At 42.1% G+C, this 27,889-nt stretch overlaps 1 protein-coding gene across 1 annotated transcript in view; it reads right to left on the bottom strand.

Moving 5' to 3' along the window:
- The window catches only part of LOC124616477 (follistatin-A), a gene marked incomplete at its 3' end in the record, with an annotated part of 208,879 nt that overhangs the window by 14,948 nt on the left and 166,042 nt on the right, over positions 1-27,889 (bottom strand). Inside the window, exon 6 of the mRNA XM_047144787.1 lies at positions 3,986-4,039. Within this exon, the coding sequence (XP_047000743.1) occupies positions 3,986-4,039 (54 nt within the window). The remainder of the gene's footprint in view (positions 1-3,985; positions 4,040-27,889) is intronic.

Below are 27,889 nucleotides of genomic sequence, written 5' to 3'. Positions count from 1 at the left end.
GGAGGAGCGAAATTCAAATCCGCATCCGTCCATGCAGACTTAGGTCTCCCTTGGTTCCCTTCGTGTGTTAAAACGAAGGCTGGAATGGTTTGTCAAATAGGATCTTGTGTTTCGTTTCTAGTTGCCTTCTCTATGTTTTTTAGGGAGGAATGACTGGAATTTATGTATAAATCATATCGTTATTTTCGTTGTGAAGTCGGCTGCATTTTCAGTATGATAAAAGCACGAACAATAATTGATAAAAGCGGAAAGTAACACAAATATTGCTTTTGGAGATGGAGGCTTCGAGAAATTAATGTATTAATAGGCAATCAAAATTATCAGCCGCGAAAAGGAAATTATAAATTGACTGAAAGAAGATATCAATTTCCGGGTATATTCTCCGAAAACGGCAGGTTTTAGTTATACCAGTGAGAGTAATTACACCAACATGTGAGTAAGATTCGAAATTAAGAAGAAAGAGCGTTTACTTATTTGAAACTACAACTATTGCAAAGGTTTTCGCAGACAATACCACACAGAATTAGCCCTTTAGGCACTGAACAGTAATCCCCGATTCCTTAAAGACTCAAACTTCTAATTACTTCACAAATGAGTTATTGTGTTAAATATTCGTCTTTAAGCGCGTAAGCGAGAAGAAGTTTGGAAAAATTTTGAAATTATGTTAAAAGTTTGTTGGAATTCGCTAAGTGCTGTCATTATGATGAGTGGAGTTTGGGTAGTATGCGCTCCGTTCTAGGCAAAAGCTGGATTTCTTACGTATCTCAGTGTTTATGACGTCATATCTCCTGAAGTACGTGTCGTACAACGATATAATTTTGCACGCACTTTCAGTGGTACATGTGGATACTGTCTGCAAAATATGTTACGAGTAGAGTTAACTGTAAAGAACTAATACATGGAAACGCCATTTTACAATAAAGAAGTAATACATGGAAACGCTATGCCTAATGCTGAAGTCTGCAAGAACAGCGAAAACATAGTAAGCTATAAATTTCTTTCCTTTCATTATTTTGTGGGTGGTGTCAGCGAGTAACAGTTTCAGAATGGTGTGAAATTATATATTAAGTGTATTGGAAGGCGCTAATTGCTGTCATCCTCAAATGCTGGAGAAATAGAGTTCTACTATTTTAGCGCGGCCTCAAGACATCTACACTGTTTCTAATTGGAATTCTTTTCTTATTGTGTTAAACCTGTAACTTAAGATTACACCTCCTAATCAGTAGATTGTGACAGTATTCAAAAATTTTAAATTCGGTCAATAATCATACGAAATATTGAAAATAAAATATTTATTGGCCCTGGAAGTCATTAGATAGAAAACTTTCTACTGTGACTGGTTACTTTGTCCCAGGTTATTCGCTGAGCAATATATTAGGTTGGTGCATAAGTTCTTAGAGTTTCTGTTTTTCATATTGGTATTCCGGTTACTACGGGTTTATTTATCGATTGTCATTTTTTATTTGCAGTTCACTGTTGCTATTTGAGTTTACACATTGTCATTTTGTCATTTGGAGACAAGTGAGTGGAGCTGTGGGCACTAGAAAAGGAAGTTTCAAGTGGAGGAATCAGAACTTTCAGGCATAGTCTCCTGTTTGAATTAAGTGTAGGGGTGGCAGCTGCGGAGCAGCTAGAAACATTTGCACCATGTATGGGGATAATGTTATTGGACAGAGCACGGAAAGAAAATGATTTTCTCATTGTAAGGAGGATTTTCGCATTAGTGACTCTCCGCGGTCAGGAAGGCCTTAGGGGGTTTGATGATGATCGTTTAAAATCACGAATCCGTACAGATCCACGTAGATTACTCGGTAACTAACAAATGTGACGAATTGTGATTATTCCACCATCGTGCGACATTTGGATGCAGAGGGAAATGTTCAAATATTGAGTGTGGGGGAGCTGCGTGCTCTAAGCCAAAATTACACGAGAAATGGTGTCTTTATGTTGACATGAAGAAAACAAAGGATTTTTTGGGCCAAAACAAAACATCAACTCCCCGTTCAGAGATCTGCACACATCCACAAAAGATAATGTTATGCATCTGGTGGAAATGTGACGTCGTGGCGTGTTACTATCAACAACTGAGACACCTTGCAGAAGCAAACCAAGAACAACAACCAAGAAGACTGCATGTAGTGATACTACGCCACGATAACGCCCGCCCGCATTCTGATAACCTGGCAGAAAATACTATACATGAGTTGGTTTAAGAAATAGTACTGCACACCCCTTATTCACCTGATCTTATGCCCTCAGCTTTTCGCCTTTGCGGCTCTTTATCGAACACAACCTTTAAGGAATTTCCTTTCCGGATGAAAATGCGCTCCGAACAGACTCGACGAGTTCTTCGCCTCGAAACCACGTGATTTCTACAGTCACAGAGTCGAAAAGTTACCCTACGGTTGGCAGTAGTAGTGAAGGAGAGTATATTATTGATGACTAAAGTCTTTGTTATGTTTATCTGTTGTGTTTATTTAAGTTATGAAAAAACGCTACGAAATTATGCACCAACCTAATAGATATTTCAGGCGCATTATGTGCTACATATACTTTAATGTTAGCTAAAATACAACACATGTCAAGTCAACATGTGATGATCACATTAACTGATGCAATGTTGCAACATGCCTATATCTATTCTTCTCTGCACTACTGTATCTCCCAGATAAATACAATTCGTACACATACACAGTTTTTGAATTCTGGAACCATTTTCTTTCCTCGCTGTATAACACAACCTACTCACCAGACTACCAAACAGGAGTTCTCAGTTCATGACTTGCTTTTCATGCCTTCTCGTTAAACTGTTTCTCAGAACTTACTTAAATACAAATAATCTCCCAGAACTGGTTATCTCCAGTAGGAGTTCTTTATATATTTTTTTCACGCATGACGCATTGTTGTTTAAAAAGCTTTACTAATATCGTTAGTAATTTTTAATGTTATCGATAAAAATCTGGTTTCAGAGTGACACTAAACTTGTTAAATCTTATATTTGATGATGTTTATATAACAACTGTCATAATATATCTGTTATCGATTCAGTTAGTTTGTTACTGCCTATCTAATAATTCTCACCATATTTTTTCTGGGAGATTTCGCAGTATAATGACTGCAATCAAGAGCTAGGGATAGAATACATAATTTCTGCATATCAGTGTACCAGAAAATTTTGCTAGCATTATTTGCGTGTTTCAGTCATAATTAGCGAATGGCGTTGTCAGAACATACAACGTTAATCAGCCACAGTATTTAGTAGAAACTGATCTGCAACTATAGTCGTGAAAATGTTCGTAGCAAAATTATGTCATCGTGCTAAACTTTCAAATTAAGAATTAAGTTCATGTGACTATCATGCAACCAAAGAGAGCACAGAAAGTTTAAGGAGGTCGCAGCAGTTTGTCGCTAAAATTTGCGTAATGGTTACCTGAAAATCGAGGTTTATACTTCAGAGATAGAGCAAACTGTCAAAAATGAAAGGAGTCATTCTTTACTGTCAGGACACGTAACGCTGCCTACATGGTTATAAAGAGTCAAATTCTAGAGCTGTTTTCCGGTTCCTCTGTTTACCTCACAGCATAGAAAAAGTCTTTCAGACCGTAGGGCTTAGATGTTTATGTTTACTTCAGTATTGGGAGATCGTTATTCCATTGAAGAAGTGAAAACTTTGGAGCATGTGTGTGTGTGTGTGTGTGTGTGTGTGTGTGATACGTAAATCGGAGTAAAAGTCATTGTCGTATAAACAAACTGTATGTAATTTTCACTTTTTCATTTCCCAACCAAAACTGGCAGGACGAGTGTTGTAGAGGTGTGCTGTTTCCAGCTGAGCTCAGGGTTCTGAGATGAGAGCATCTGCAGTCCTACATGGGAATAGTTGTAATCGAGAGTGTGCGCCAGCAGAGCGTTTCGGGCTGTCACTTTCAGTAGGAAGAGGAAAGGAAGCGGACGCCACACAGAACAAAACAGAAGAACGGCTGCTAACCTGAGATGTGCCTCGTTCGATTCTCGTCTGCTTCGACCGTCGGCCCGTGGCTTCCTGGTGCCGAAAAGGAGGAATTAAAATTATACAGGTTCGCATGGTCACAGGTACGAATGCAAAGCTCTCATACATGCGCACAATACAGATACATATTATATTGCTCGTTGCCCTTTCTCCTACCCTCCCTGCTTCTCAATCTCTCTCTCTCTCTCTCTCTCTCTCACTCGCAAACATATGTACAGATTCACATCCCCAGACATACTGACACGTACATATATTTTATGTATGTTTGCAGCTACGCTTCGTTAAGTGCCAGTGTATATACAGTATATATCAAAGCAATGTAGCGGCAGGTAGCAGGAAAGTTAATACTTGACTCAACAGTTGATTATAGTGTTTCCAGCGGCATCGGTCAGTTCAGTGTAGGAGTTCCTGACACAGGGTTTCGGGCAGTTCAGTATTGTTGTCGGAAAGTCAGGTATCGGTCTCTACACTGTTTTTGTGACGTGCGGTATCGGTTTTTTTATGCTTTTCGTGAGGCGAAGTGTCGTATATTTCTTATATCAGTGTAATTTTGTTAGTTCAAGTCAGTTTTGTAATAATGTGGGTCTATTTGTGTTAAGAACTTCGTAAACTGTAACGTTTACCATTATTATACTGAAGTTGAAAAAGTATTTTATATATTAGTTTTGTTTTCCTGCCTATTCTAGCAAATGTATGCTTGTCAGAACTTTGCGTGAAAACTCATAGTGAGCGGACGTATTCTGGCGAAGGGTCACTCTACAATGTGCACTTAGGTGACAAAGGTCATGGGATAGCGATATGCACATATGCAGATAGCGGTGGTACCACATACGTAAGGTATAAGAGGGCAGTGCATCGGCAGTGCTGTCGTTTGTACTCATTCGATCGACGTGAAAAGATTGCCGATGTGATTATGGCAGTACGAAGGGAATAAACAGACTTTGAACACGGAATGCTAGTTGGAAGTAGCCACATGGGATGGTTCCATTTCGGATATCGATACTGGATTCAGTATTCCAAGATCCACTGTGTCAAGAGTGTGTCGAGAATACCAAATTTCAGGCATTTCCACTCACCACGAATAACGCAATGGCTGACGGATTTCACTTAACGACCGAGAGCAGCGGCGTTTGCGTAGAGTTGTCAGTGCTTACAGACAAGAAACACTACCTGAAATAATCACAGAAATCAATATGGGACGTACGACGAACGTATCCGTTACGACAGTGCGGCGAAATTTGGCGTTAGTGGGCTATGGTAGCAGACGACCGATGTGAGTGCCTTTGCTAACAACGTGACATTGCCTGCAGCACCTCTCGTGGGCTCGTGACCATATTGGTTGGAACCTAGACGACTGGAAGACCGTGGACTGCTCAGATGAGTCCCAATTTCAGTTGGCAAAACTGATGGTGGGGTTCGAGTGTGGCGAAGACCCCACGAAGTCATGGACTCAGGTTGTCAACAAGGCAACTGTGCAAGCTGTTGGCTCCATTATGGTGTGGGCTTTGTTTGGATGCAATGGACTGGGTCCTCTGGTCCAACTTAACCGATCATTGACTGGAAATGGTTATGTTCGGCTACTTGAAGACCATTTGCAGACATTCATGGATTTCATGTTCGCAAACAACGATGCACTATGTCGCCGGGCCACAATTGTTCATGATTGGTTTGGAGAACTTTCTGGACTATTCGAGTGAATGATTCGGCCACCTAGATCGTTCGGCATGAATACAATCGAACATTTATGGGACATAATCGAGAGCTCAGTTGGTGCACAAAAATCGTGCACCGGCAACGCCTCTGCACCTGTGGGCGGCTATGGAGGCATCATAGCTCAATATTTCTGCAGGGCACTTCCAACAACTTGTTGAATCCATGACACGTCAACCTGCTGCACTAAGCCGGGCAAAAGTAGGTCCAGCACTATGTTAGGAGGTATTCCACGACTCTTGTCACTTCGATGTATATGATGATCGGTTTTCATAAACAAAACAATAAAAGAGTCATTTGTGATAACGATGTTAATGAAAATTATTTTTTGAAATACCAATGACCATATAACGAATCTTTAAATTATCTGTCAAGGATCTGGAAGCGAATTATAGTGGCATTTAAACAATCGACATCGTGCTGGATAACTACAAAGGATGATTAATTTTTGTGCTGAGCAAATAGAAGTTGAGTGCTAGGAAACAGGACAACTCTGGAAATTGTTGAGTGAGGGCAGTTACGCCTTAGGATGCGTCCAGAATAAGCAGATTCAGCTGTTGACAAACAGCCGAGGAGCTCGCTTGATACGACCACAAGTTCGACTGTTGTTCATTTCCTTTGCCGTACAATCTAGTTCCTACTACACTAGTGTCAAAAATGGTTCAAATGGCTCTGAGCACTATGGGACTTAACTTCTAAGGTCGTCAGTCCCATAGAACTTAGAACTACTTAAACCTAACTAACCTAAGGACATCACACACATCCATGCCCGAGGCAGGATTCGAACCTGCGACCGTAGCGGTCACGCGGTTCCAGAGTGTAGCGCCTAGAACCGCTCGGCCACCCATGCCGGCACACTAGTGTCGAGAAGTTGCGCACAGTCAGGAAAAGAAACACATGGGAAGAGCAAAAATGGATAAACGTGGTGAATTGCTGTCAAGGTTTTCCCACAAATCAGGGTTGTCCGTACGAAAAGAACATTCCCTGCTACAAACAGGCACATGGTTGAATAATTTCCGAAAGTGAATTTGACACATAATATGTGAAGTTTGTTTGCATTCTCTTTTCAAATAAGGTTGGCACTTTGGTGAAGTTTTTAACGTAACGACACAAAGCCGCCATTGGACACTTTTGTGCAAGGTTGAATTCTCGAATGTAGCACAGAAAAATCAGGCACTGGCTGCTTCCTCAGTACTGTTGAATGTACCAAAAATGTAATTTGAAGGCCTTTACAAACGTTCCGAGACACAGGAAGTGTTTGGATCAATACAAAGTAACCAGTACAGAGCAATCACCACAACATGACTGATACGCGTTTCACTGTATGATGAAGTCAGTGATGCCTGCAAAAACTTATAACTGTCTCGGAAGTTCTGATTTCTCCACAACCTGTTTTAGGTGTTGGGAAAAGCTGATCTGCACGGTACGGGTTCGGCAAAAAAGACGCATTCGAAAGATTGTGAACATAGTTCTCTAGAATTGAAATTGAATTATCGTAATTTGTAACCTAGCGAAGGGTAAAAGAATAAGTGGCGAATATTACAAAAGTCCTCCGAACCAACAGAACGACAAAAGGGGTACAACAGACAGATTGATACAGAGACAAAAACTCCATCAGGACAATGTACATACGTATCTCAGAGCTTTGTTAGCTGTGGGAAAACAGAGAGACGTGAAATATAAATTATTTTAAAATGCTCTTCATTCATGAGATTTGGTACAGTCTGACTTCTGACTATTCACACGTCTAAAGCCGGCCGGTGTGGCCGAGCGGTTCTAGGTGCTTCAGTTTGGAACCGCGCGACCGCTATGGTCGCAGATTCGAATCCTGCCTCGGGCATGGATGTGTGTGATGTCCTTAGGTTAGTTTTAAGTAGTTCTAAGTTCTAGGGGGACTGATAACCTCAGATGTTAAGTCCCATAGTGCTCAGAGTCAGCCACACGTCTAATCCGAATTTTGGGTGGAAACAGTTTTCAGTTCAGTGAAGAGTTTATAACAGTCGTAGATACGGATTTACAGATCTTCCAGCGTCGCGCTTCAGAGATAGAATCTAGTCATTGGAGAATCGTTGGACATAGTACGCTGACCTAAAAAGGGGTCGCATCAAAAAATTTGTGCTTCTTTTAGTTAAAAGATACAGCCCTTCACTGCCAGACCGAAATATTTTGACCTGATTCTAATAAATTGAAGACATTGATACCTAAATATGCCAGTGGCGATGGCAATTTCTGCGATGAGACCTTCTTTCGATTCAACGATATTCTCCCAAACAACTAAATGAAGAAATTGACGCCATATGGGTTCGGTGTCGAGGCTAGCTTGGTCGATCCATTGGCCGTGGAACACAGCTGTCAGAGGCAGTTCCCCTCACAAGCTGCTGAGGCAAAACCCTGCCCCTCTCTCCCCCCCTCCAGCTTCTCAAGAATATTTCACTTAACATCGAAAGATATATCTATAAGAGTTTGGCTGCACAATTTGAGGGAATATGTGATATGTCCTTCCATTAAGGCAGGCAAAGTGATTTTGTCGTCCATTTGCTCCCTCATGGACGAACAAGTGTATGAACAGACATGCTGTCTTGAACAGCTTAAGTCAGTAGCCATGTGTTTCTATTACAGTTATGTATGTCTTGCAGTAATCTATCTCCTGTATAAATTTAGATGAATAGTCTGCAACACACTACATAGAGAGTGACTCTCCTAAGAGTCGTCAGACGCATTTACTCTGATATTTCGGCAAATATTGTTAATTTTGTTTTTGAAACTTGAAGCTGGATGCTGCTCATCAACGTTTTTCATGCGACGCCCAGCGACGATGGAAAGCATAAGTTTGTGTCCCGTTACAAGCAAAATTATTTTTAAAGCGGAATTTTGCGTATCCATTCGATTAAGTGGCCCAAAATTAGTCTAGTGCGGTATTCGTTTTACCGATATGTACTCGTATTAACAGGGACAGTAAAACATAGGGAACAACGAGTACTCCAGCAACGACGTCACTGTCGTGGCCCGCTCTCACTGCTACCGCCATGCTGAAGCGTGCTGCTCAGTCGCTGTTGGAACACTGGTTATTCTTCATATTTTACTGTTTCTGTTAACACATATCGGTAAAACGAATATCGCATTCGACTAATATGGTAGGGCTCAGTCGAATGGGCACGTAAAATATCGATTTAAAAAACATTATGTTTCACACGGGAAACAAACCAATACATTCCGTCGACCCTGGGGTCCCATGAAAGTCATGACGAGCAGAATTTGTTTGGGCTGACACCAGCTACACGCTGTAAAAACGAAATTGCAAATAACTGCCGAAATGGTTCAAATGGCTCTGAGCACTATGGGACTTAACATCTATGGTCATCAGTCCCCTAGAACTTAGAACTACTTAAACCTAACGAACCTAAGGACATCACACAACACCCAGTCATCACGAGGCAGAGAAAATCCCTGACCCCGCCGGAAATCGAACTCGGGCGCGGGAAGCGAGAACGCTACCGCACGACCACGAGCTGCGGACTAACTGCCGAAATACCAGAGAAAATGCGCCTGGCTACCCACGGGAGAGACAAGCAGTAAAGAAATAGGAATATACAGGATATCTCAAAACTTTAGGGTCAAAATTATGCAGATGGCAAAGGAAGCTATAATGACTACTATGATATAAGAAACTATTGGTCGGGAATGAATATATATGTTCTTCTTGCTGTGCCTAATAGACTGATAGACGCACTGACATGGTGCGGTTAGAATCCCCGGCTGTTTAAAAAGAGATTTACATTGAGCTCAGTTACTATTTTAGTTATTATTCGAACAGCCCTTTTCTGTTGTACTGGCACTTCAAACAACAGAAAAAGGCTGCTCGAATAATAACTAAAATAGTAACTGAGCTCAATGTAAATCTCTTTTTAAACAGCCGGGGATTCTAACCGCACCATGTCAGTGCGTCTATCAATCTATTAGGCACAGCAAGAAGGACATAGCAACTGTTTCACAAACAGGAGCATTCATGACTAGGGAGCAAGAGCCAGACTAAACTTACATTTACCAAGACTGAACAAACAAAACACACAAAACAGCATTTTCTACAACGAAATAAATTGTATGATTAAGAGCTGGCCGCTGTAGCCGAGCGGTTCTAGGCGCTTCAGTCCGGAACCGCGCTGTTGCTACGGTCTGGGTTCGAATCCTGCCTCGGGCATGGATGTATGTGATGTCCTTAGGTTAGTTAGGTTTAAGTAGTTCTAAGTCCAGGGGACTGATGACCTCAGGTGTTAAGTCCCACAGTGCTTAGAGCCATTTTAACCATTTGGAAGATTAAGAACCAAAAAAAAAGCAAAGATTTAAATCTATAGTTAAAGCATACCTCTTAAATAACTCATGCTACAAAATCAAGGATTATTTACGAAACTTAGAACAAGAAGTGGCAAATACGACAGTTATTCCGAAAGTCATAACAACTATGGTATATCTTGTGATAAAGCGACAGCATGAAAATTTCACGATGTGAACTGAATTGGTGCGGCAGTGTGTATATGAATGCCAACTTAAAATAGGGTTCCAGTAAAGGAGATCACGGTAAAGGTTGAAATGAAGCACATGCATTGGAACTCTGTGTAAATTTATTGTCAAAGAGTAAAAATGGAACAAAAATGAACAATAATACTATTGTGCTTCAAGATAGTCCTCCAGTGCATACAGACGGCGTTGCCAACAATGGGGAGTGCACTGAATGCCATTGGCATTGCCATCAATGTGTGCCACCTATCGCCAAAATGCCCCGAGGACATTCACTCTACTGAAAAAGTGCCTCCCATGCAATGGTTTTCTCAGTTGTGGAATGAGATCGAAATCGCATGAACTGAGGTCTGGTGAATAGAGTGGCTGGGGGAAGGTCCATCTTTAAAACGGCCGACCACACACTGAACCTTTCAGGCGCTGGTGCCGAGCCATACTCGCATGCGGCCGCAATGTCTCGGTTGATTTTGGTAATGTTTGCCAAGGGCTTTCGAATGTATTTACTGCGATTACGATTATGCCACATGTTCGCACGATATACTGTAGTCGTCATGAATTATGGGATGACTGTCATATTAAAATTATTTAGTAATAAATAACACTCATTATCCAGTAAACTGCCATATTTTAATGAATATTACGGTAAAATCCTACGGCCAGGATCTCTTTCCATTTTCTTGAGCTTAAAATCTCATTCATTACGAAAGGGTGCTTCCTCATTTTTTTTCAGCAGGCCAAAGATACAACATGAAGAAATGAAAAGAATGGCTGAAGTATCTTGTAAAATTTCTGACACAATTTTGCAAATGCCTTATAGTAACTACCAAAGCTTGTGCAAGTCTTTTAAAAAAATGGGACCTTAGCATCAAAGATAAATGGCCCTTGTTTTGAAAGGTCGCCCACTGGCGAAATGTAAGAGATGATACGCTATCAACTAGGTGGTATACCTCGAATGACTGTGTCTCAGTTCATGCACTACAACGGCGCATAAAATATTGCCATCCGCAAGTATCCCTGTTGTCTGTTTTACATTGAGACAGGCAGGTAAGACCTTAAGAACCAATCCGTCTTCAGTTTGGTTTCAAACATCAACGACTTCAAGTAGCACCTTAGGGGAAAAATCATTAGGGAGAGATCTGGCGATCTCGCTGCCCAATGGGGCAGGATGTTCCCTTTCAATTTATGTATATGTATATGTATTTATATCAGGTAGATGTCTCGAATGAACATCCGGCAACGTTCATCAGTCAAATAGAGTTGTACCAAATAAGATCGGAATAGTTCACGTAACGTAATTTTAAACCAGAAGTTGCAGAGAATCGTTTTTGGAGATCTGAGAGAGGCTGGTTTATTAATGTTTATTACTTCAGACACGGCTGTTTCGGTAGTTGGAAACAGCATCACAGTTAAAAGAGAACTTATCTATAAACTATACGTGCTATAGGAAGTTCGGCACCGCATTACAACACTGGATAATTCATTGACAAAAGTGTACACCTGGTTGAGAATCATTTGACCCAATTGCTTTCACATGTTTTGTATGACAGGGCTGTTTTTGCCGCTCCACCAACACTCTTCACACCACATTCTTCGAATTTCACTGTGAAGCTGAAGGTGCCTTCATGAATTGTATCCTACACGATATAGATCTCCATCTGCTCAAATTCTCTCTTTGTAGAGAGTCTCGATCAGAACTCTGTCGTCTGAACGACGTGGTTCCTCCTAAGTTTTCATCCCTGATGATAAATTTCTTCCAATTATGGTGTTGCGTAACTTTTCCCTACACATTAGTTTGGACCTTCGGTCACCATCCTGCAGTACCATCCAGTAAACGCTTGTCCGTTAGTTCCTGCAACGAGTAATTCTCCGTCTTTGACCAACTAATCGTGAACTGTGAACAGTAGTACACTTCATCGTATCCATATCAAACAACTGTATATCGTTTTTCAAGGGAGCGTCACGAGCGTTAATGCACCGAAAACTTGTTTGTTACATAAACTGTAACTTTGCACATTCAGGAGCTCGTATGATTCTTTACCTCAAAATACTCATCTTAGGGTCGTGTAGCGTCTGTATCATTTTCACTCTAATGGTTCGCGACAACGTGCTCAAACAGTAGAGGCGAGCGACGAAGAGGGACAAAAAGATGGTTATAATACACTTTGATTATGAAATATACACTGATAGAAAATAAAAGTTTTACACTATGAACACCTTGGCATAATCTTACGAAAAACTGATACGCAGCACTTTCGTATCTGTGGGAAATGTTTACTAAAATTTCATCGTCAAAAAAAATGCTGTCCTACAGATGAAGAATGCTGTAAGCACAGCATGGCTGTTGGTTGTGTCTAACTCTTCTGGAAGTTTCCAGGTAGAGACCACAACACAGCGTACCCCAAAGGACGTACACTTGCAGCTTATCGCCATCTTTATCATTTTCAGGGTCTATATCCGAGAGTCTATATCTACAGCTACATGAATACTCTGCAATTCACGCTTAAGTGCCTGGTAGAGGATTCTTCGAACCACCTTCGGACTATTTCTCTACCGTTCCACTCACCAACAGCGCTTGGGAAAATTGAACACTTAAATCTTTCTGTACGAGCTCTGATTTCTGTTATTTTATCGCGATGATCTACGTAAGCTGGTTAGCGACTGTAAAATATTTTCACATACGGAGGAGAAAGATGGTGATTGAAATTTCGTGAAGGGATCTCGCCGCAACGAAAAACGACTTTGGTTCAAATGGTTCAAATGGTTCTGAGCACTATGGGACTTAACATCTGAGGTCATCAGTCCCCTAGAACTTAGAACTACTTAAACCTAACTAACCTAAGGACATCACACACATCCATACCCGAGGCAGGATTCGAACTTGCGACCGTAGCGGTCGCGCGGTTCCAGACTGAAGCGCCTAGAACCGTTCGACCACACCGGCCGGTCGAAAAACGCCTTTGTTTTAATGATTTCCACCCCAATTCACTCATCACATCCGTGAAACCCTCTGCCCTATTTCGCGATAGTACAAAACGAGCTGCGCTTCTTCGCACTCCTCCGTCAATTCTACCTCGCAAGGATCACGTCCCATACAGCAGTACTCAAGAGGACGAACAAGCATAGTGTAGGCAATCTTTATAATAGAGCTGTTGCATCTTCTAAATGTTCCGCCAATAAAATACAGTCTTCGCTTTGCCTTCCCCACAATATTATCTATGTGATCGCTCCAGTTTAAGTTCTTCGTAATTGTAATTCCTAGATATTTAGTTGAAATGACAGCCTTTATTCGTGCGATTCATCATGTAACCAAAATTTAACGGATTTCTTTTTATACTCACATGGATTATCTGACACTTTTCGTTATTCAGAAACATGTGCCACGTCTTGCACCTCACAGATATTTTGTCTAAATCATTTTGCAATTGGTTTTGATCTTCCGACGACTTTATTATACGTTAAATGACAGCATCATCTGCAGACAATCAAAGAGGGCTGCTCAGAGTGTCTCCTAAATAGTGTGTGTAGACTGAGAACAACAGAGGGAGTATAACACTTCTGTGGGGAACGCCAGATATCATACTACTACGTACTGTTACCTATCTGACAAGGAATCACGAATCCAGTCGCACAACTGAAGTGATACTGGATAAGGATGCAATTTGATTAGAAGTGTCTTGCGAGGAACGGTGTCAAAAGCCTTCTGAAAATCTAGAGATATGGAATCAATTTGAGAGCCCCCGTCGATAGCACACATTACTTCATGCGAATAAAGAGCTAGTTGTGTTTCACAAGAACGATACTTTCTGAACCCGTGCTATGTGACAACAGACCGTTTTCTCCAAGGTAAATCGTAATCTTCGAAGACAATAAATGTTCCAAAATTCTACTGCAAATGGACGCCAGCGATATGGGTCTGTAATGCATCGGATTACTCCTAATTCCTTCCTTCAGTCTTAGCGCTACCTCTGCAACTTTACAGTCTTTTACTACCGATCTTCTTTCGAGCGAGCGGTTGTATATGATTGCTAATACGGAGCTATTGTACCAGGATACTCCGAAAGCAACCTAATTGGTCTACTATTTGAACGGAAGAGTTGCCTTTATTAAGAGATTTAAACTGCTTCGCTACACCGAGGATATCTACTCATAAGTTGCTCATGTTGGCAGCCGGTTCTTGATTCGAATTCTGGAATATTTATTTCGTCCTCTTTGGTGACGAACTTTTGGAAAACTAAGTTTAATAACTCCGCTCTAGTGACGCTGTCGCCGACAATATTACCATTACTATCGCACAGTAAGAGTACTGATTGTGTCTTCTTGCTGGTGTCTTAATCATTGGCATGAGTGACATAGAAGCAACATACCGAATGATGGCACATAAAGTTGTCTCTAATACAATCATTGTAGAGCAAATGACGAGGTGCTCTCAGGATAATAGCGTGGCAAGGAGAGCAGGCAAGAGTCCTTCCAGAAGGGCTACACCGCCAGAAGATCGTAGAACTGATCATTTGGCTATGACGAATAGACAGATGACAACAGCTGAAATCCGAGAACAGTCTGCAAACATAGTGATAGCACAAACAGCCGACAACAGGACTACTGGAAGCTGGGTTGAGACCCTCATTTGCTACATTCGTCGTTTATTGCAAACACCATACGATAGACAACGATTACTTGCGTGGTTTGGAGGCAAAGTCAACTGGGGCATTGAGAGGCACTCTGTTGTGTTCAGTGACGAGTTTTAGTTCTGTAAGTGGCAGTCAGATCGACGCTGACGTGTCCGTAGATGACCTGGAAACAGGTCTGAATAAACAGTGATCCTAGAGACCCATACCTCTCCATTTCCTGGAATCATATTGCGGGGAGTTATTGGACGTGACAACATGACTGATTTGGTAATTGTTAAATGGAGGCTGAATGGTCGCCAGCGTGTGGCAAGAATGTTAAACCCTGTTGTTACATCTCTCATGAGTATGATCTCACTTGCCATATTCCAGGAGGATAATGCAAGATCCCCACTGCAATTCACACAATAAACGCCTTGAGGAATGAACATATCCATGTTTGGCCTTTCCAGTCCCATGATTTGTCACACAAAGAGATGTCTGCGATGCGATGGGAAGACGGCTACCATTGTTCATGAACTAGCAGCAATTGTTTCAGGCATGGAAAGAAATCAAATGAAACTATACGGTTCCAGAGGTCTCAAACAGCTTTTTTGTATATATACAGACTGCAGCGACGAATGAAAATTTGTACCAAGTTCAGGGTTCGAATGTGGTCTCCTGTTCACTAGGTAGATGCGCTAGCCACTATGCCACCCTGCACAGTGACTTAGCACAGTTGATCAAATCCCGGCCTTGGCACAAATTTTCATTCGTCGCTTCAGTCTATATACATACATCGTACATCGTTGAGACGTGAAAAGGTCTCTGGTACCATACAGTTTCGTTTGATTAAAGCACCTATGTCTGGGTACCAGGCAGGATCTCCCGTTTCTTTCGATGCTGAGGTACTATTCCAGTACAATTGGAGAGCTTCTGCAATGTTGTTCGAGTTAGGGGGAACACTGTGGGCTGAGGCGTGCCGGCCGCGGTGGCCAAGCGGTTCTAGGCGATTCAGTCTGGAACCGCGCGACTGCTACGGTCGCAGGTTCGAATCCTGCCTCGGGCATGGATATGTGTGATGTCCTTAGGTTAGTTAGGTTTAAGTAGTTCTAAGTTCCAGGGGACTGATGACCTCAGCAGTGAAGTCCCATAGTGCTCAGAGTCATTTGAACCATTTTTTGGCTGAGGCGTGATTGGGAATTTGAATTGTGGAGGGAAGCGTTCTAGGGTAGTCTGTGCAGTTGCGCTAAGCCCCCGCGCCAGGGTGGCGTAGTGGTTAGCGCATCTACCTCGTGAGCAGGAGAACCAAGTTCGAATCCCGGCGTTAGTGCAAATTTTCATTCGTCGCTTTAGTCTGCACATATATATAGCAAGAAATGCTTCAGTATGACATTCGGATGGTATTTGCTTCCACTGCACGATGAATGCAGAAGTATATTCGTGCCTGTAGCGGTCATACCTCATGTTGATATTGATGATGGACGTCAGTTCCGAATCGACTGAAGAGTTTAACATTGAATATCCGTTACGTCATGAACGTATGCACAAAGTGATTAGTATTGGACCGATATTTCATGATGTGTCACTTTCCTTTCTTCTTAGCCCGCATCTCGTGGTCGTGCGGTAGCGTTCTCGCTTCCCACGCCCGGGTTCCCGGGTTCGATTCCCGGCGGGGTCAGGGATTTTTTCTGCCTCGTGATGGCTGGGTGTTGTGTGCTGTCCTTAGGTTAGTTAGGTTTAAGTAGTTCTAAGTTCTAGGGGACTGATGACCATAGCTGTTAAGTCCCATAGTGCTCAGAGCCATTTGAACCATTTTTTGAACCTTTCTTCTTAACAGGTGGTGGCGTAAAGTTTCTCATCATCAGTCTTTGCGTCAATGTCCGGGCTATATTCCAAAACATCTCCGCAGTGTCTCGCGAACTGAGGGGATGTGTCACTGTCAATGGTGATTCGTTCGTCGGGTAGTGATGTTAATCTCAGCGGACCCCTTAGCGCTTTTCGAAAGGAGTTGGCTATGAGCCGGCACTGCTTCCCTTCATCCACAACATAAACGCAACACTGCACTGCAAAAGCACTTATCCCAGTCATCCACACGACACAGATACACACTGGACACTTCGTAGCAGGTCGGAGGAAGGTAACGGCAAACAACCTCCAGTAGGACCTTGCCACGAGCAGCCATACAGAATTACTGCACCTGCTCGCTCTACGCTCATTCCCTGAGTATGGGACTATTTATATATCTGGTTAACATGACAAAAAAAGGGTCAGGGGTATTTGTGAAATTGCTTTCCTCGTAGATACACTCCTGCATGTATTTTATTTTTATTATCTGACTCGGTCGCTAGCAACAGATGTATGAGTGTGAAAAAAACGCTGCCGTTTTATTACTCAGGGGATTTAGCTTACAGGAAGCTTCTGGCGGGCAGCCTTTGCTAACGGCCTAATGGACGCGAAAAGACAGAGAGGAGTGGGCAGGAGAAGGGAAACAGTAAAAAGGAAAGCGACCGGACAGGCCTCTCGGTACATCAGTTTATTACGTTTTACGTGCAGTTAAAAGCGGTCGTCAATGTCGTCGTGATGTGTCCTCCTCAGATGTTTGTCGCTTTAATTTACGGAACAGAGGGGGAGGAGGATTAGCGGGGGGTGGGGGAGGGGGTGCAAGAAGACTTTCTGCAGTGGTAATCTACAAGTTAAGCTAAAGCTCGGGGCAATTTCGGAAAGGTTGTATTTTGTCGGTAAGCCATAATATCGCCGTAGCACGGGGACTTAGGTAGTTAAATGGACTACATTAACAGCGTCTCTACATTTCTCCCTTGCCATTCGAGATACGTGAGCCAGCGGATTGTGTTCAATCAAACTTTACGAGAGACAAGTGAAAGCTTACTGCCGGGGCAGAGAGAACTTGCCCCTTTGCAGTGCAGCGACCCTCGAGGGAGGGGAAGGGTGGAGCGTTCTCGGTGGCCTTTCGCTACCTGTGATGCAATATTGGTCAAAAGTCTCTGGACAAGCCTCATCTGAGATGTATAAGTGGATGCACCATTTGTCAGCATCACTGACGTGCTTTCCATCAACATGAGTGGACAGAGGGGACTAATTCATCTCGAACAGGATATGTTTGAAGTGCCGCACAAGTTCAGACATTCTATCAGCAAGAGTCCCAGAACCATTGTTAAAGAAGCTAATGTGAAGTAACAACGTCAAGGAAGTACTAAACTAATAACACAGGACTGCAATGAAAAAAAATTGTTTCAAATTTTTATAGTGATTCTTATAGTATTTGTTGTGCTGAATACATCTACATCTACATGGATACTCTGCAAATCACATTTAAGTACCTGGCAGAGGGTTCATCGAACCACCTTCACAATTCTCTATTATTCCAATCTCGTATAGCACGCGGAAAGAATGAACACCTGTATCTTTCCGTACGAGCTCTGATTTCCCATATTTTATCTTGGTGATCGTTCCTCCCTATGTAGGTCGGCGCCAAGAAAATATTTTCGCATTCGGAGGAGAAAGTTGGTGATTGGAATTTCGTGAGAAGATCCTGTCGCAACTAAAAACGCCTTTCTTTTAATGATGTCCAGCCCAAATCCTGTATCATTTCAGTGACACTCTCTCCCATATTTCGCGATAATACAAAACGTGCTACCTTTGTTTGAACTTTTTCGATGTACTCCGCCAGTCCTATCTGGTAAGAATCCCACACCGCGCGGCAATATTCTAAAAGAGGACGGGCAAGCGTAGTGTAGGCAGTCTCCTTAGTAGGTATGTTACATTTTCTAAGTGTCCTGCCAATAAAACGCAATCTTTGGTTAGCCTTCCCCATAACATTTTCTATGTGTTTCTTCCAATTTAAGTTGTTTGTAATTGTAATACCTAGGTATTTAATTGTATTTACGGCTTTTAGATTAGACTGATTTATCGTGTAAACGAAGTTTAAAGAGTTCAAAAATGTTCAAATGTGTGTGAAATCTTATGGGACTTAACTGATAAGGTCATTAGTCCCTAAGCTTACACACTACTTAACCTAAATTATCCTAAGGACAAACACACACACACCCATGCCCGAGGGAGGACTCGAACCTCCGCCGGGACCAGCCGCACAGTCCATGACTGCAGCGCCCCAGACCGCTCGGCTAATCCCGCGCGGCGAAGTTTAAAGAGTTCCTTTTAGCACTCATATGGATGACCTCAAACTTTTCGTTATTTAAGGTCAACTGTCACTTTTCGCACCATTCCGATATTTCTTCTAAATCGTTTTGCAGTTTGTTTGGATCTTCTGATGACTTTATTAGTCGATCAACGATAGCGTCATCTGCAAACAACTGAAGACGGCTACTCATATTGTATCCCAAATCGTTTATATAGATAAGAAACAGCAAAGGGCCTATAACACTACCTTGGGGAATGCCAGAAATCACTTATGTTTTACTCGATTGCTTTCCGTCAATCACTATGAACTGTGACCTCTCTGACAGGAAATCACAAATCCAGTCACATCACTGAGACGATATTCCATAAGCACGCAATTTCACTACGAGTCGCTTGTGTGGTACAGTGTCAAAAGCCTTCCGGATATCCAAAAATACGGAATCGATCTGAAATCCCTTGTCAATAGCACTCAACACTTCATGTGCATGAAGAGCTAGTTGTGTTTCACAGGAACGATGTTGTCTGAACCCATGTTGGCTGTGTGTCAATAGACCGTTTTCTTCGAGGTAATTCATAATGTTCGAATACAATATACGTTCCAAAATCCTGCTGCAAATCGACGTTAACGATATGGCCTGTAATTTAGTGGATTGCTCCTACTACCTTTCTTGAATATTGGTTTGACTTGTGCAACTTTCCAGTCTTTGGGTACGGATGTTTCGTCGAGAAATAACAGGTGAAAAAATTCCATTACCCTTTGTTTACCCACAAATCACAGATTGGATTTTTACTTTTAAGATGTTTTTAATATACGTACAAACCAAAACCTTTAGGTGAAATCTAAATAATAATCTTAAAATATTACGAGTTTAGCCTAATAAATTAGCTTGCAATTGTAATCAGTCCAAATTTAAGTTGCAATCATGAGACAGCCTCTCTTTTCTTAAAAAATTGTATGGTAAAACTGGTAGAATCCGATTCATACTAGATTTGCTGCCAGTATGGTGTCTGTGTCAGTACCTCTTCCACTCTTCCTTCTTCCCCCTCCACCCACTGTCTGCTCTCCACTGCAAGGTCAAGCTACTGTCAGTGTGGATGTAGTCACTCTGCTGACCACATTCCCATTATTTCTTCGCTGAAGTGAAATTTAGTTTTATGTTTATAATGAATTTTAGAGGTTGTGTGAACTCTACTGATTATTTCTGCCATATTTGTGGGTGTTATATTGTTGAAAAGCAACAGAGAAACATAAATGATTTTGTTAAACAGGTATATTTTGCCTACTTTGGTATGAAACCGGGCGATCAAGACAAATCATGTGCTCCTTACAAAGTGTGTTCTGTGTGTGTAGAAGAACTGAGACAATTGTTTCCAGGTAAGAAGATATAATTTCGTTTCGTAATGTCTATGATTTTAAGAGAACCGAAAAATCACAGTAAAGACTGTTTTTTTGGTCTTGCTGTGTGCAACATTTTCATTTCAAAAATAAAAAGAATATTTGTATCCAAACATTGTTTCAGCTATGCGCCTTGTTCCTCATGGGCTCCATTTACCTGTACCTTTTGTGCAGCTACAACTGAAAACAGTTTAGATGATGTTGATCAGTTGTCCCAAGGCAGTGATGGCGATGACAATGTGATAGTTATGAGTCCCTCAACAATGAGCCAAAACTCTTCACACAGTAGGAACTAAATTATTTACTTAGAGAATAACGCCTTCCAAAGGATTCAGCTGAGGTTTCAGGATTGAGGTTGAAACAAAAGGGTTTGTTGGCTCCTGGAACATCCTTTTCTTGGTAAAGAAGTAGAGAAAAAGAGTTTGTGCCTTTTTTCTCTCGAGTGGGTGACCCCATTTTTTGTACTAATGTTCCTCAGTTGGTGGAGATATTCAGTATCAAATACGAACCTGATGAATGCAGAATTTTCAGTAAGTCCTCCAAAACAAGTCTAAAAACTGTTCTTCTGCACAACAGCGACCAATATCCATCTGTACTAGTAGGACATTCAGTTCATTTGAAAGAATGTTATGAGAACCTTAAATTGGTCCTTAACAAGCTTAAGAACTCTGATTATAAGTGGACCATTTGTCCTCGCAAATGGTCCACTTATGAGCAGAGAATTCTCCATGCTACTAGGCCAACAGAGTGGCTACAAAATGTTCCCCTGCTTCCTCTGTGAATGAGATAGCTGTGATCATGAACAACATTATGTTAAAACAGAATGGTCAGTAAGAAAAAGTTTGGTTCCTGGAGTTAAGAACGTTGAGAAGGAGAGTCTATTGGATTCTAAAAATGTTTTACTTCCACCACTTCACATCAAGTTGGGACTGATGAAACAATTTGTTAAGCATTTCCTAAGAAGTAGAGTGTTTTAGATATCTTTGTGAGCAATTCCCTGACCTCTCTGAGGCAAAACTTAAAGAAGGGGTATTTGTTGGGCCTGACATAAGAAAGCTTATGAAGGATGAAAACTTCATGTTGAAAAGGGGAGATCGGGAAAGGAAACCATGGAAGTCTTTTAAAGAAGTGGTAACCGGATTTCTAGGAAATACGAGGTTTCTTTGAAAAGTTCTCGGAATCACCACGAGAGGTCTGCGATAGAGAAACAAGATGTTCACGCGATATTCATTGGACTGTTGCCTGTAAACACTTGCCATGTCAGTGCTCATGGAAGAGAGCAATGGCGGCGACGTGGTTCTCTTGTTGTTCCCGGGTAGTAATTTGCGAAAATGGAAAAAATCGAGACTCGAGCAGTGATTAAGTACTTCGTAAAGAAAGGTATGAAAGCAAAGGAATTCGTGCCGATTTCCAGACTACACTGGGTTATTCTGCTCCTTCATATACATCTGTTTTCCAGTGGACAAATGAATTTAAATTTGGTCGGGAGAGCTTAGATGATGATCAGTGCAGTGGTCAACGAAAATGTTCACTACTCCCGAAATCATTGCAAAAGCGCACAAAATGGTCATGGAGGATTGCCGATTGAAAGTGCGTGAAATTGCTCACGCTTGCCAGATGTCATTTCAAAGGGTATATCACACTTTAACTGAAGAATAATAAATGAAAAAATTATCTGCAAGATGGGTGCCGCGACTCTTGACGCGCGCTCGCACACATGTGCCGTCGCCGTGGCAAAATTACACGAACTAAGGTATGAATTGTTGCCACACCCGCCTTATTCATCTGATATGACTCCGACAGACTTCTATCTCTTCCCAAAACTGAAAATTTTTTTTGGTGGACGAAAATTAATTTCAAACGAAAAATTGATAGCCAGAGATGATAACTATTTTGCAGGACTGGAGGAGACTCATTTTCGAGATGGGATCAAGGCACTGGAACATCGTTGGACCACGTGCATTAATCTACAAGGAGATTAAACTGAAAAATAAAAAAAAAAGTTTCAATGATGTAAGTACTTTTTTTCTATTCCGTTCGAGAACTTTTCAAATCACCCTCGTAGAAAAGACCCAAATGAAAGATAAATGTTAGCGATCTGGTAACTAACTAGAAATTGTTGGGCTGCGACATGAGCGTTAAATTTCATTTCCTTCATTCTCATCTGAACTATTTTCCGGAAAATCTTGGAGCTATCAATGATGAACAAGGAGAACGATTCTATGAAGACATAAAAGAAATGGAACGAAGATATCAAGGGCGTTGTCACGTGAACATGATGGCTGACTACCGTTGGATGTTAAAAAGAGAAAATCCTCAACTCTATAGCGGGAAAAGTACAAAAAGAAGTTTGGAAGAAACAAGGAAACGTTACTACAAAGACAAGTAATAGTGTTTTAGTAAAGCCTTATCAACTAATCTTGTATCAAAATGGTTCAAATGGCTCTGAGCACTATGGGACTTAACATCTGAGGTCATCAGTCCACTAGAACGTTTTTTTTTTTGGGTCATCAGTCTACTGACTGGTTTGATGCGGCCCGCCACGAATTCCTTTCCTGTGCTAACCTCTTCATCTCAGTGTAGCACTTGCAACCTACGTCCTCAATTATTTGCTTGACGTATTCCAATCTCTGTCTTCCTCTTCAGTTTTTGCCCTCTACAGCTCCCTCTAGTACCATGGAAGTCATTCCCTCACGTCTTAGCAGATGTCCTATCATCCTGTCCCTTCTCCTTATCAGTGTTTTCCACATATTCCTTTCCTCTCCGATTCTGCTTAGAACCTCCTCATTCCTTACTTTATCAGTCCACCTAATTTTCAACATTCGTCTATAGCACCACATCTCAAATGCTTCGATTCTCTTCTGTTCCGGTTTTCCCACAGTCCATGTTTCACTACCATACAATGCTGTACTCCAGACGTACATCCTCAGAAATTTCTTCCTCAAATTAAGGCCGGTATTTGATATTAGTAGACTTCTCTTGGCCAGAAATGCCTTTTTTGCCATAGCGAGTCTGCTTTTGATGTCCTCCTTGCTCCGTCCGTCATTGGTTATTTTACTGCCTAGGTAGCAGAATTCCTTAACTTCATTGACTTCGTGACCATCAATCCTGATGTTAAGTTTCTCGCTGTTCTCATTTCTACTAGAACTTAGAACTACTTAAACCTGACTAACCTAAGAACATCACACACATCCATGCCCGAGGCAGGATTCGAACCTGCGACCATAGCCGTCGCGCAGTTCCAGACGGAAGCGCCTAGAACCACTCGGCCACTTCATTCAGACAATCTTGTATTGTGTTGTTTGTTAACCGGGGGCCTAGAAACGACGGAGAGGCTCCGTTCCCGCCGCAGCCGCAGTGGTCCACAACCCCATGACGACGAACGCAGTCCACGTCACTCCTCGGCCGCCCCACACCGAACCACGCTTTCAGGGATATTGTGCGGTTCGGCCCCCAGATGGTGGTGTACGCGTACGTGGAGTTAACTGAGGCGGAATAAGGGAACCAGCCCACATTCGCCGAGGCATATGGAAAACCGCCTAAAAACCATCCACAGGCTGGGCGGCTCACTGGACCTCGACACAAGTCCGCTGGGAGGATTCGTGCCGGGGACCAGGCTCTCCTTCCCAATCTGGAATCTAACCGGGCGGAATATCAACTAATCTTACTCAATGTTTATGATTAACCTGCGTTTAATGTGGTTTAATAACATTGTATATAAATAACACTAATATAAAAAATGGCCTTTTCAGGAATTGTGGTAAAAGTTTTACCTCTGTTTGTAGACAAACCTTACACTATAGAAATCAGCGCCAAAAACTACATTAAAATCAGCTATCAAAACTAAAAAAAAAAATTCAGTTTTTTTTTTCTTTTTTTTTTCGGACGTGTGTACTTATTCTGATTGGTCTAAGAAACTGTCTAATAAGGACCTCCAAACACTGAAGCATGCAGTACGATCCAGTTTAGACCATATCTGCATCTATATCTATATTGCACAAGCCTACCAATCTTACGGTGTGGGGCAGAAAGTATTTTGCATTCCACTCCCATTCATCTCCCTTCCCCTTCTGCTCTGGATCTCATCCCACTCACGAACAGTGCTCGGGAAAAGAAGGACAGTTAGCAAACCGCCGTATGAAGCTTACTCTTTCTAATTCTAGTTTCATAACTTTTTATAGTTATGTATGTAGGAGGAAGCAGTAAGTTGGTTAACTTTTCTAGGAAAGCGCGCTCCCTGTACTTAAACAATAGAACACACTGTGCACAGTCTTGCAAAATCTGCTGATGGATTTGTATGAGCATCTTCATAGTAGTTACTGATGCGAGTCACTGTGGGCCCAAAACATTTAACAGAAGGATTGTTGTTGTTGTGGTCTTCAGTCATGAGACTGGTTTGATGCAGCTTTCCATGCTACTCTATCCTGTGCAAGCTGCTTCATCTTCCAGTACATACTGCAGGCTACATCCTTTTGAATCTGCTTAGTGTATTCGTCTCTTGGTCTCCCTCTACGATTTTTACCCTCCACGCTGCCCTCCAATACTAAATTGGTGATCCCTTAATGCCTCAGAACATGTCCTACCAACCGATTCCTTCTTCTAGTCAAGTTGTGCCACAAACTCCTCCCCAATTCTATTCAATACTTCCTCATTAGTTATGTGATCTACCCATCTAATCTTCAGCATTCTTCTGTAGCACCACATTTCGAAAGCTTCTATTCTCTTCTTGTCCGAACTATTTATCGTCCATGTTTCACTTCCATACATGGCTACACTCCATACAAATACTCTAAGAAACGACTTCCTGACACTTAAATCTATACTCGATATTAACAAATTTCTCTTCTCCAGAAATGCTTTCCTTGCCATTGCCAGTCTACATTTTATATCCTCTCTACTTCGACCATCATCAGTTGTTTTGCTCCCCAAATAGCAAAACTCCTTTACTAATTTAAGTGTCTTATTCCCTAATCTAATTCCCACAGCATCACCCGAGTTAACTCGACTACATTCCATTATCCTCGTTTTGCTTTTGTTGATGTTCATCTTATATCCTCCTTTCAAGATACTGTCCATTCCGTTCAACTGCTCTTCCATGTCCTTTGCTGTCTCTGACAGAATTACAATGTCATCGGCGAACCTTAAAGTTTTTATTTCTTCTCCACGGATTTTAATACCTACTCCGAATATTTCTTTTGTTTCTTTTACTGCTTGCTCAATATACAGATTGAATAACATCGGGGATAAGCTACAACCCTGTGTCACTCCCTTCCCAACCACTGCTTCCCTTTCATGTCCCTCCACTCTTATAACTGCCATCTGGTTTCTGGACAAATTGTAAATAGCCTTTCGCTCCCTGTATTTTACCCCTGCCGCCTTCAGAATTTCAAAGAGCGTATTCCAGTCAACATTGTCAAAAGCTTTCTCTAAATCTACAAATGCTAGAAACGTAGGTTTGACTTTTCTTAATCTAGCTTTTAAGATAAGTCGTACGGTCAGTATTGCCTCACTTGTTCCAATATTTCTACGGAATCCAAAATGATCTTCCCCGAAGTCGGCTTCTACCAGTTTTCCCATTCGTCTGTAAAGAATTCGCGTTAGCATTTTGCAGCCGTGACTTTTTAAACTGATAGTTCGGTAATTTTCACATGTTTCAGAAGGATATCTGAATGTAAATAAAACTATCTCGCTCCATAACATAGACAACGTCCAGCTATAGTCAAAAACAGTATTTATAAATGGCAAGCTTGTGGTTTCCATAATGTTAGCACATGAACATTAAAATTTTGATTGGTAAGTCCTTGCTCGTGGCCAACTGTGACACATAACCAGTGATTTTGTATGTCTCAATAGTAAATTCGGACAGGTGATATAGCTGTCTTTTTTGGCCAAAACATGGTACATAATGTTACCTGTTAACAGATACTGTGTTGAATTGGAGTAAGGTTCCAATATACTTTGCAGCAGTATGTTTCACAGAACGGTTAGCTGAGGTGGCGCGTCTGGTATTGAACAGCAGGAGAAGCGGGTAGTCTGACGAGTAATGAGGCTTCTATTCGACTATTTTCTGCGCTAGTCGACGGTAGCACAGTGCTCTAGGCGCGGTCGATGAGCATGAAGGGGAAAAAAGAAGCCGACAGGCAGGGACTGAATGCCTCCTATATAAGACTCCTCCACCTCCGAGATCCAGGTCTGCAAAACGACGTCTGTACGGCGTAACGGTGCTGTCTGCCGATACACCGAGTCTCGCTGCTGGGAGAGTATATCCTCAGGGAGACGTGCATTCGTGTATTGAAGCAGGTAACCGCAACCAATCTGACGTAGAGCTTCCCCGTTTTCTATCGTTTCCAGATAGATTCCACCTTCTCGTTGCTTGAAGCTACAATTTCCAATACAGGGGTCCAGAGAAAATGTATTCTCTGTTGTTAGGGCACATCTGATTCATAGGTTTCTTGGCGATGGGTATCTTGCTAGTTTCTGTAGTCCTCCTACACAGGGTCAGATGCAATGTTTGCAAAATTGAGACCACGCAACAAGATAAATGTTAATGGAATGGCTGTTGTAATATCGCAGAGACACTTTTGAACACAGCTTAAGAAACACCGGCCGGCCGGTGTGGCCGAGCGGTTCTAGGCGCTTCAGTATGGGACCGCGCGACCGCTACGGTCGCCGGTTCGAATCCTGCCTCGGGCATGGATGTGTGTGATGTCCTTAGGTTAGTTAGGTTTAAGTAGTTCTAAGTTCTAGGGTAATGATGACCTCAGATGTTAAGTCCCATAGTGCTCAGAGCCATTTGAACCATTTTAAGAAACGCCTACCACGTCGGAACTGTACATTGCAGCCACTAAAACGAAACGAAATTTTGCTTGTTGTTTGTATGTTGAAAAGTAGGAAGTATACACGATTAAATATGCAGGTGACTTGGAGGTATGCCGGCCGGAGTGGCCGAGCGGTTCTAGGCGCTTCAGTCTGGAACCGCGCGACTGCTACGTTCGCAGGTTCGAATCCTGCCTCGGGCATGGATGTGTGTGATGTCTTTAGGTTAGTTAGGTTTAAGTAGTTCTAAGTTCTAGGGGACTGATGACCTCAGATGTTAAGTCCCGTAGTGCTCAGAGCCATTTGAACCATTTTGATTTGGAGGTATACAGGATGCGAAATTTATTGCACACAGTTGCCACCTTCGATAGCGACAAAGGCTCTATCTCTCGGATTACTGTTCCCGCCGAAGCAACCAGTCCTTGGAAACAACGCTAACATACATGGCTCGTGCCTCGCCCGAATCGCCCTCAAAATGTTACTTTCTTCTACACACTTTGCCATCTGGAACTGCCCGTTCTGTACTTCGATTTCCGGCCAAGTCCTGTGTGTACCATAAATTTGGACGGAGTCGGTGATGACGAGTAGTGGCGGTCCCCTTGTGACCGGATGAGGATCCCCGGAGTCGCTTCTCAGAATGAACAGTCAAGCTCTTCCAGCGCAAGTCTACATACTAACTGG

The sequence above is a fragment of the Schistocerca americana genome, chromosome 5 (assembly GCF_021461395.2).
Source record: "Schistocerca americana isolate TAMUIC-IGC-003095 chromosome 5, iqSchAmer2.1, whole genome shotgun sequence".
Classification (NCBI taxonomy): Eukaryota; Metazoa; Arthropoda; class Insecta; order Orthoptera; family Acrididae; genus Schistocerca; species Schistocerca americana.
The sequence above is the reverse complement of the archived record's forward strand: the minus strand, read 5'-3'. Positions and strand labels throughout refer to the sequence as shown.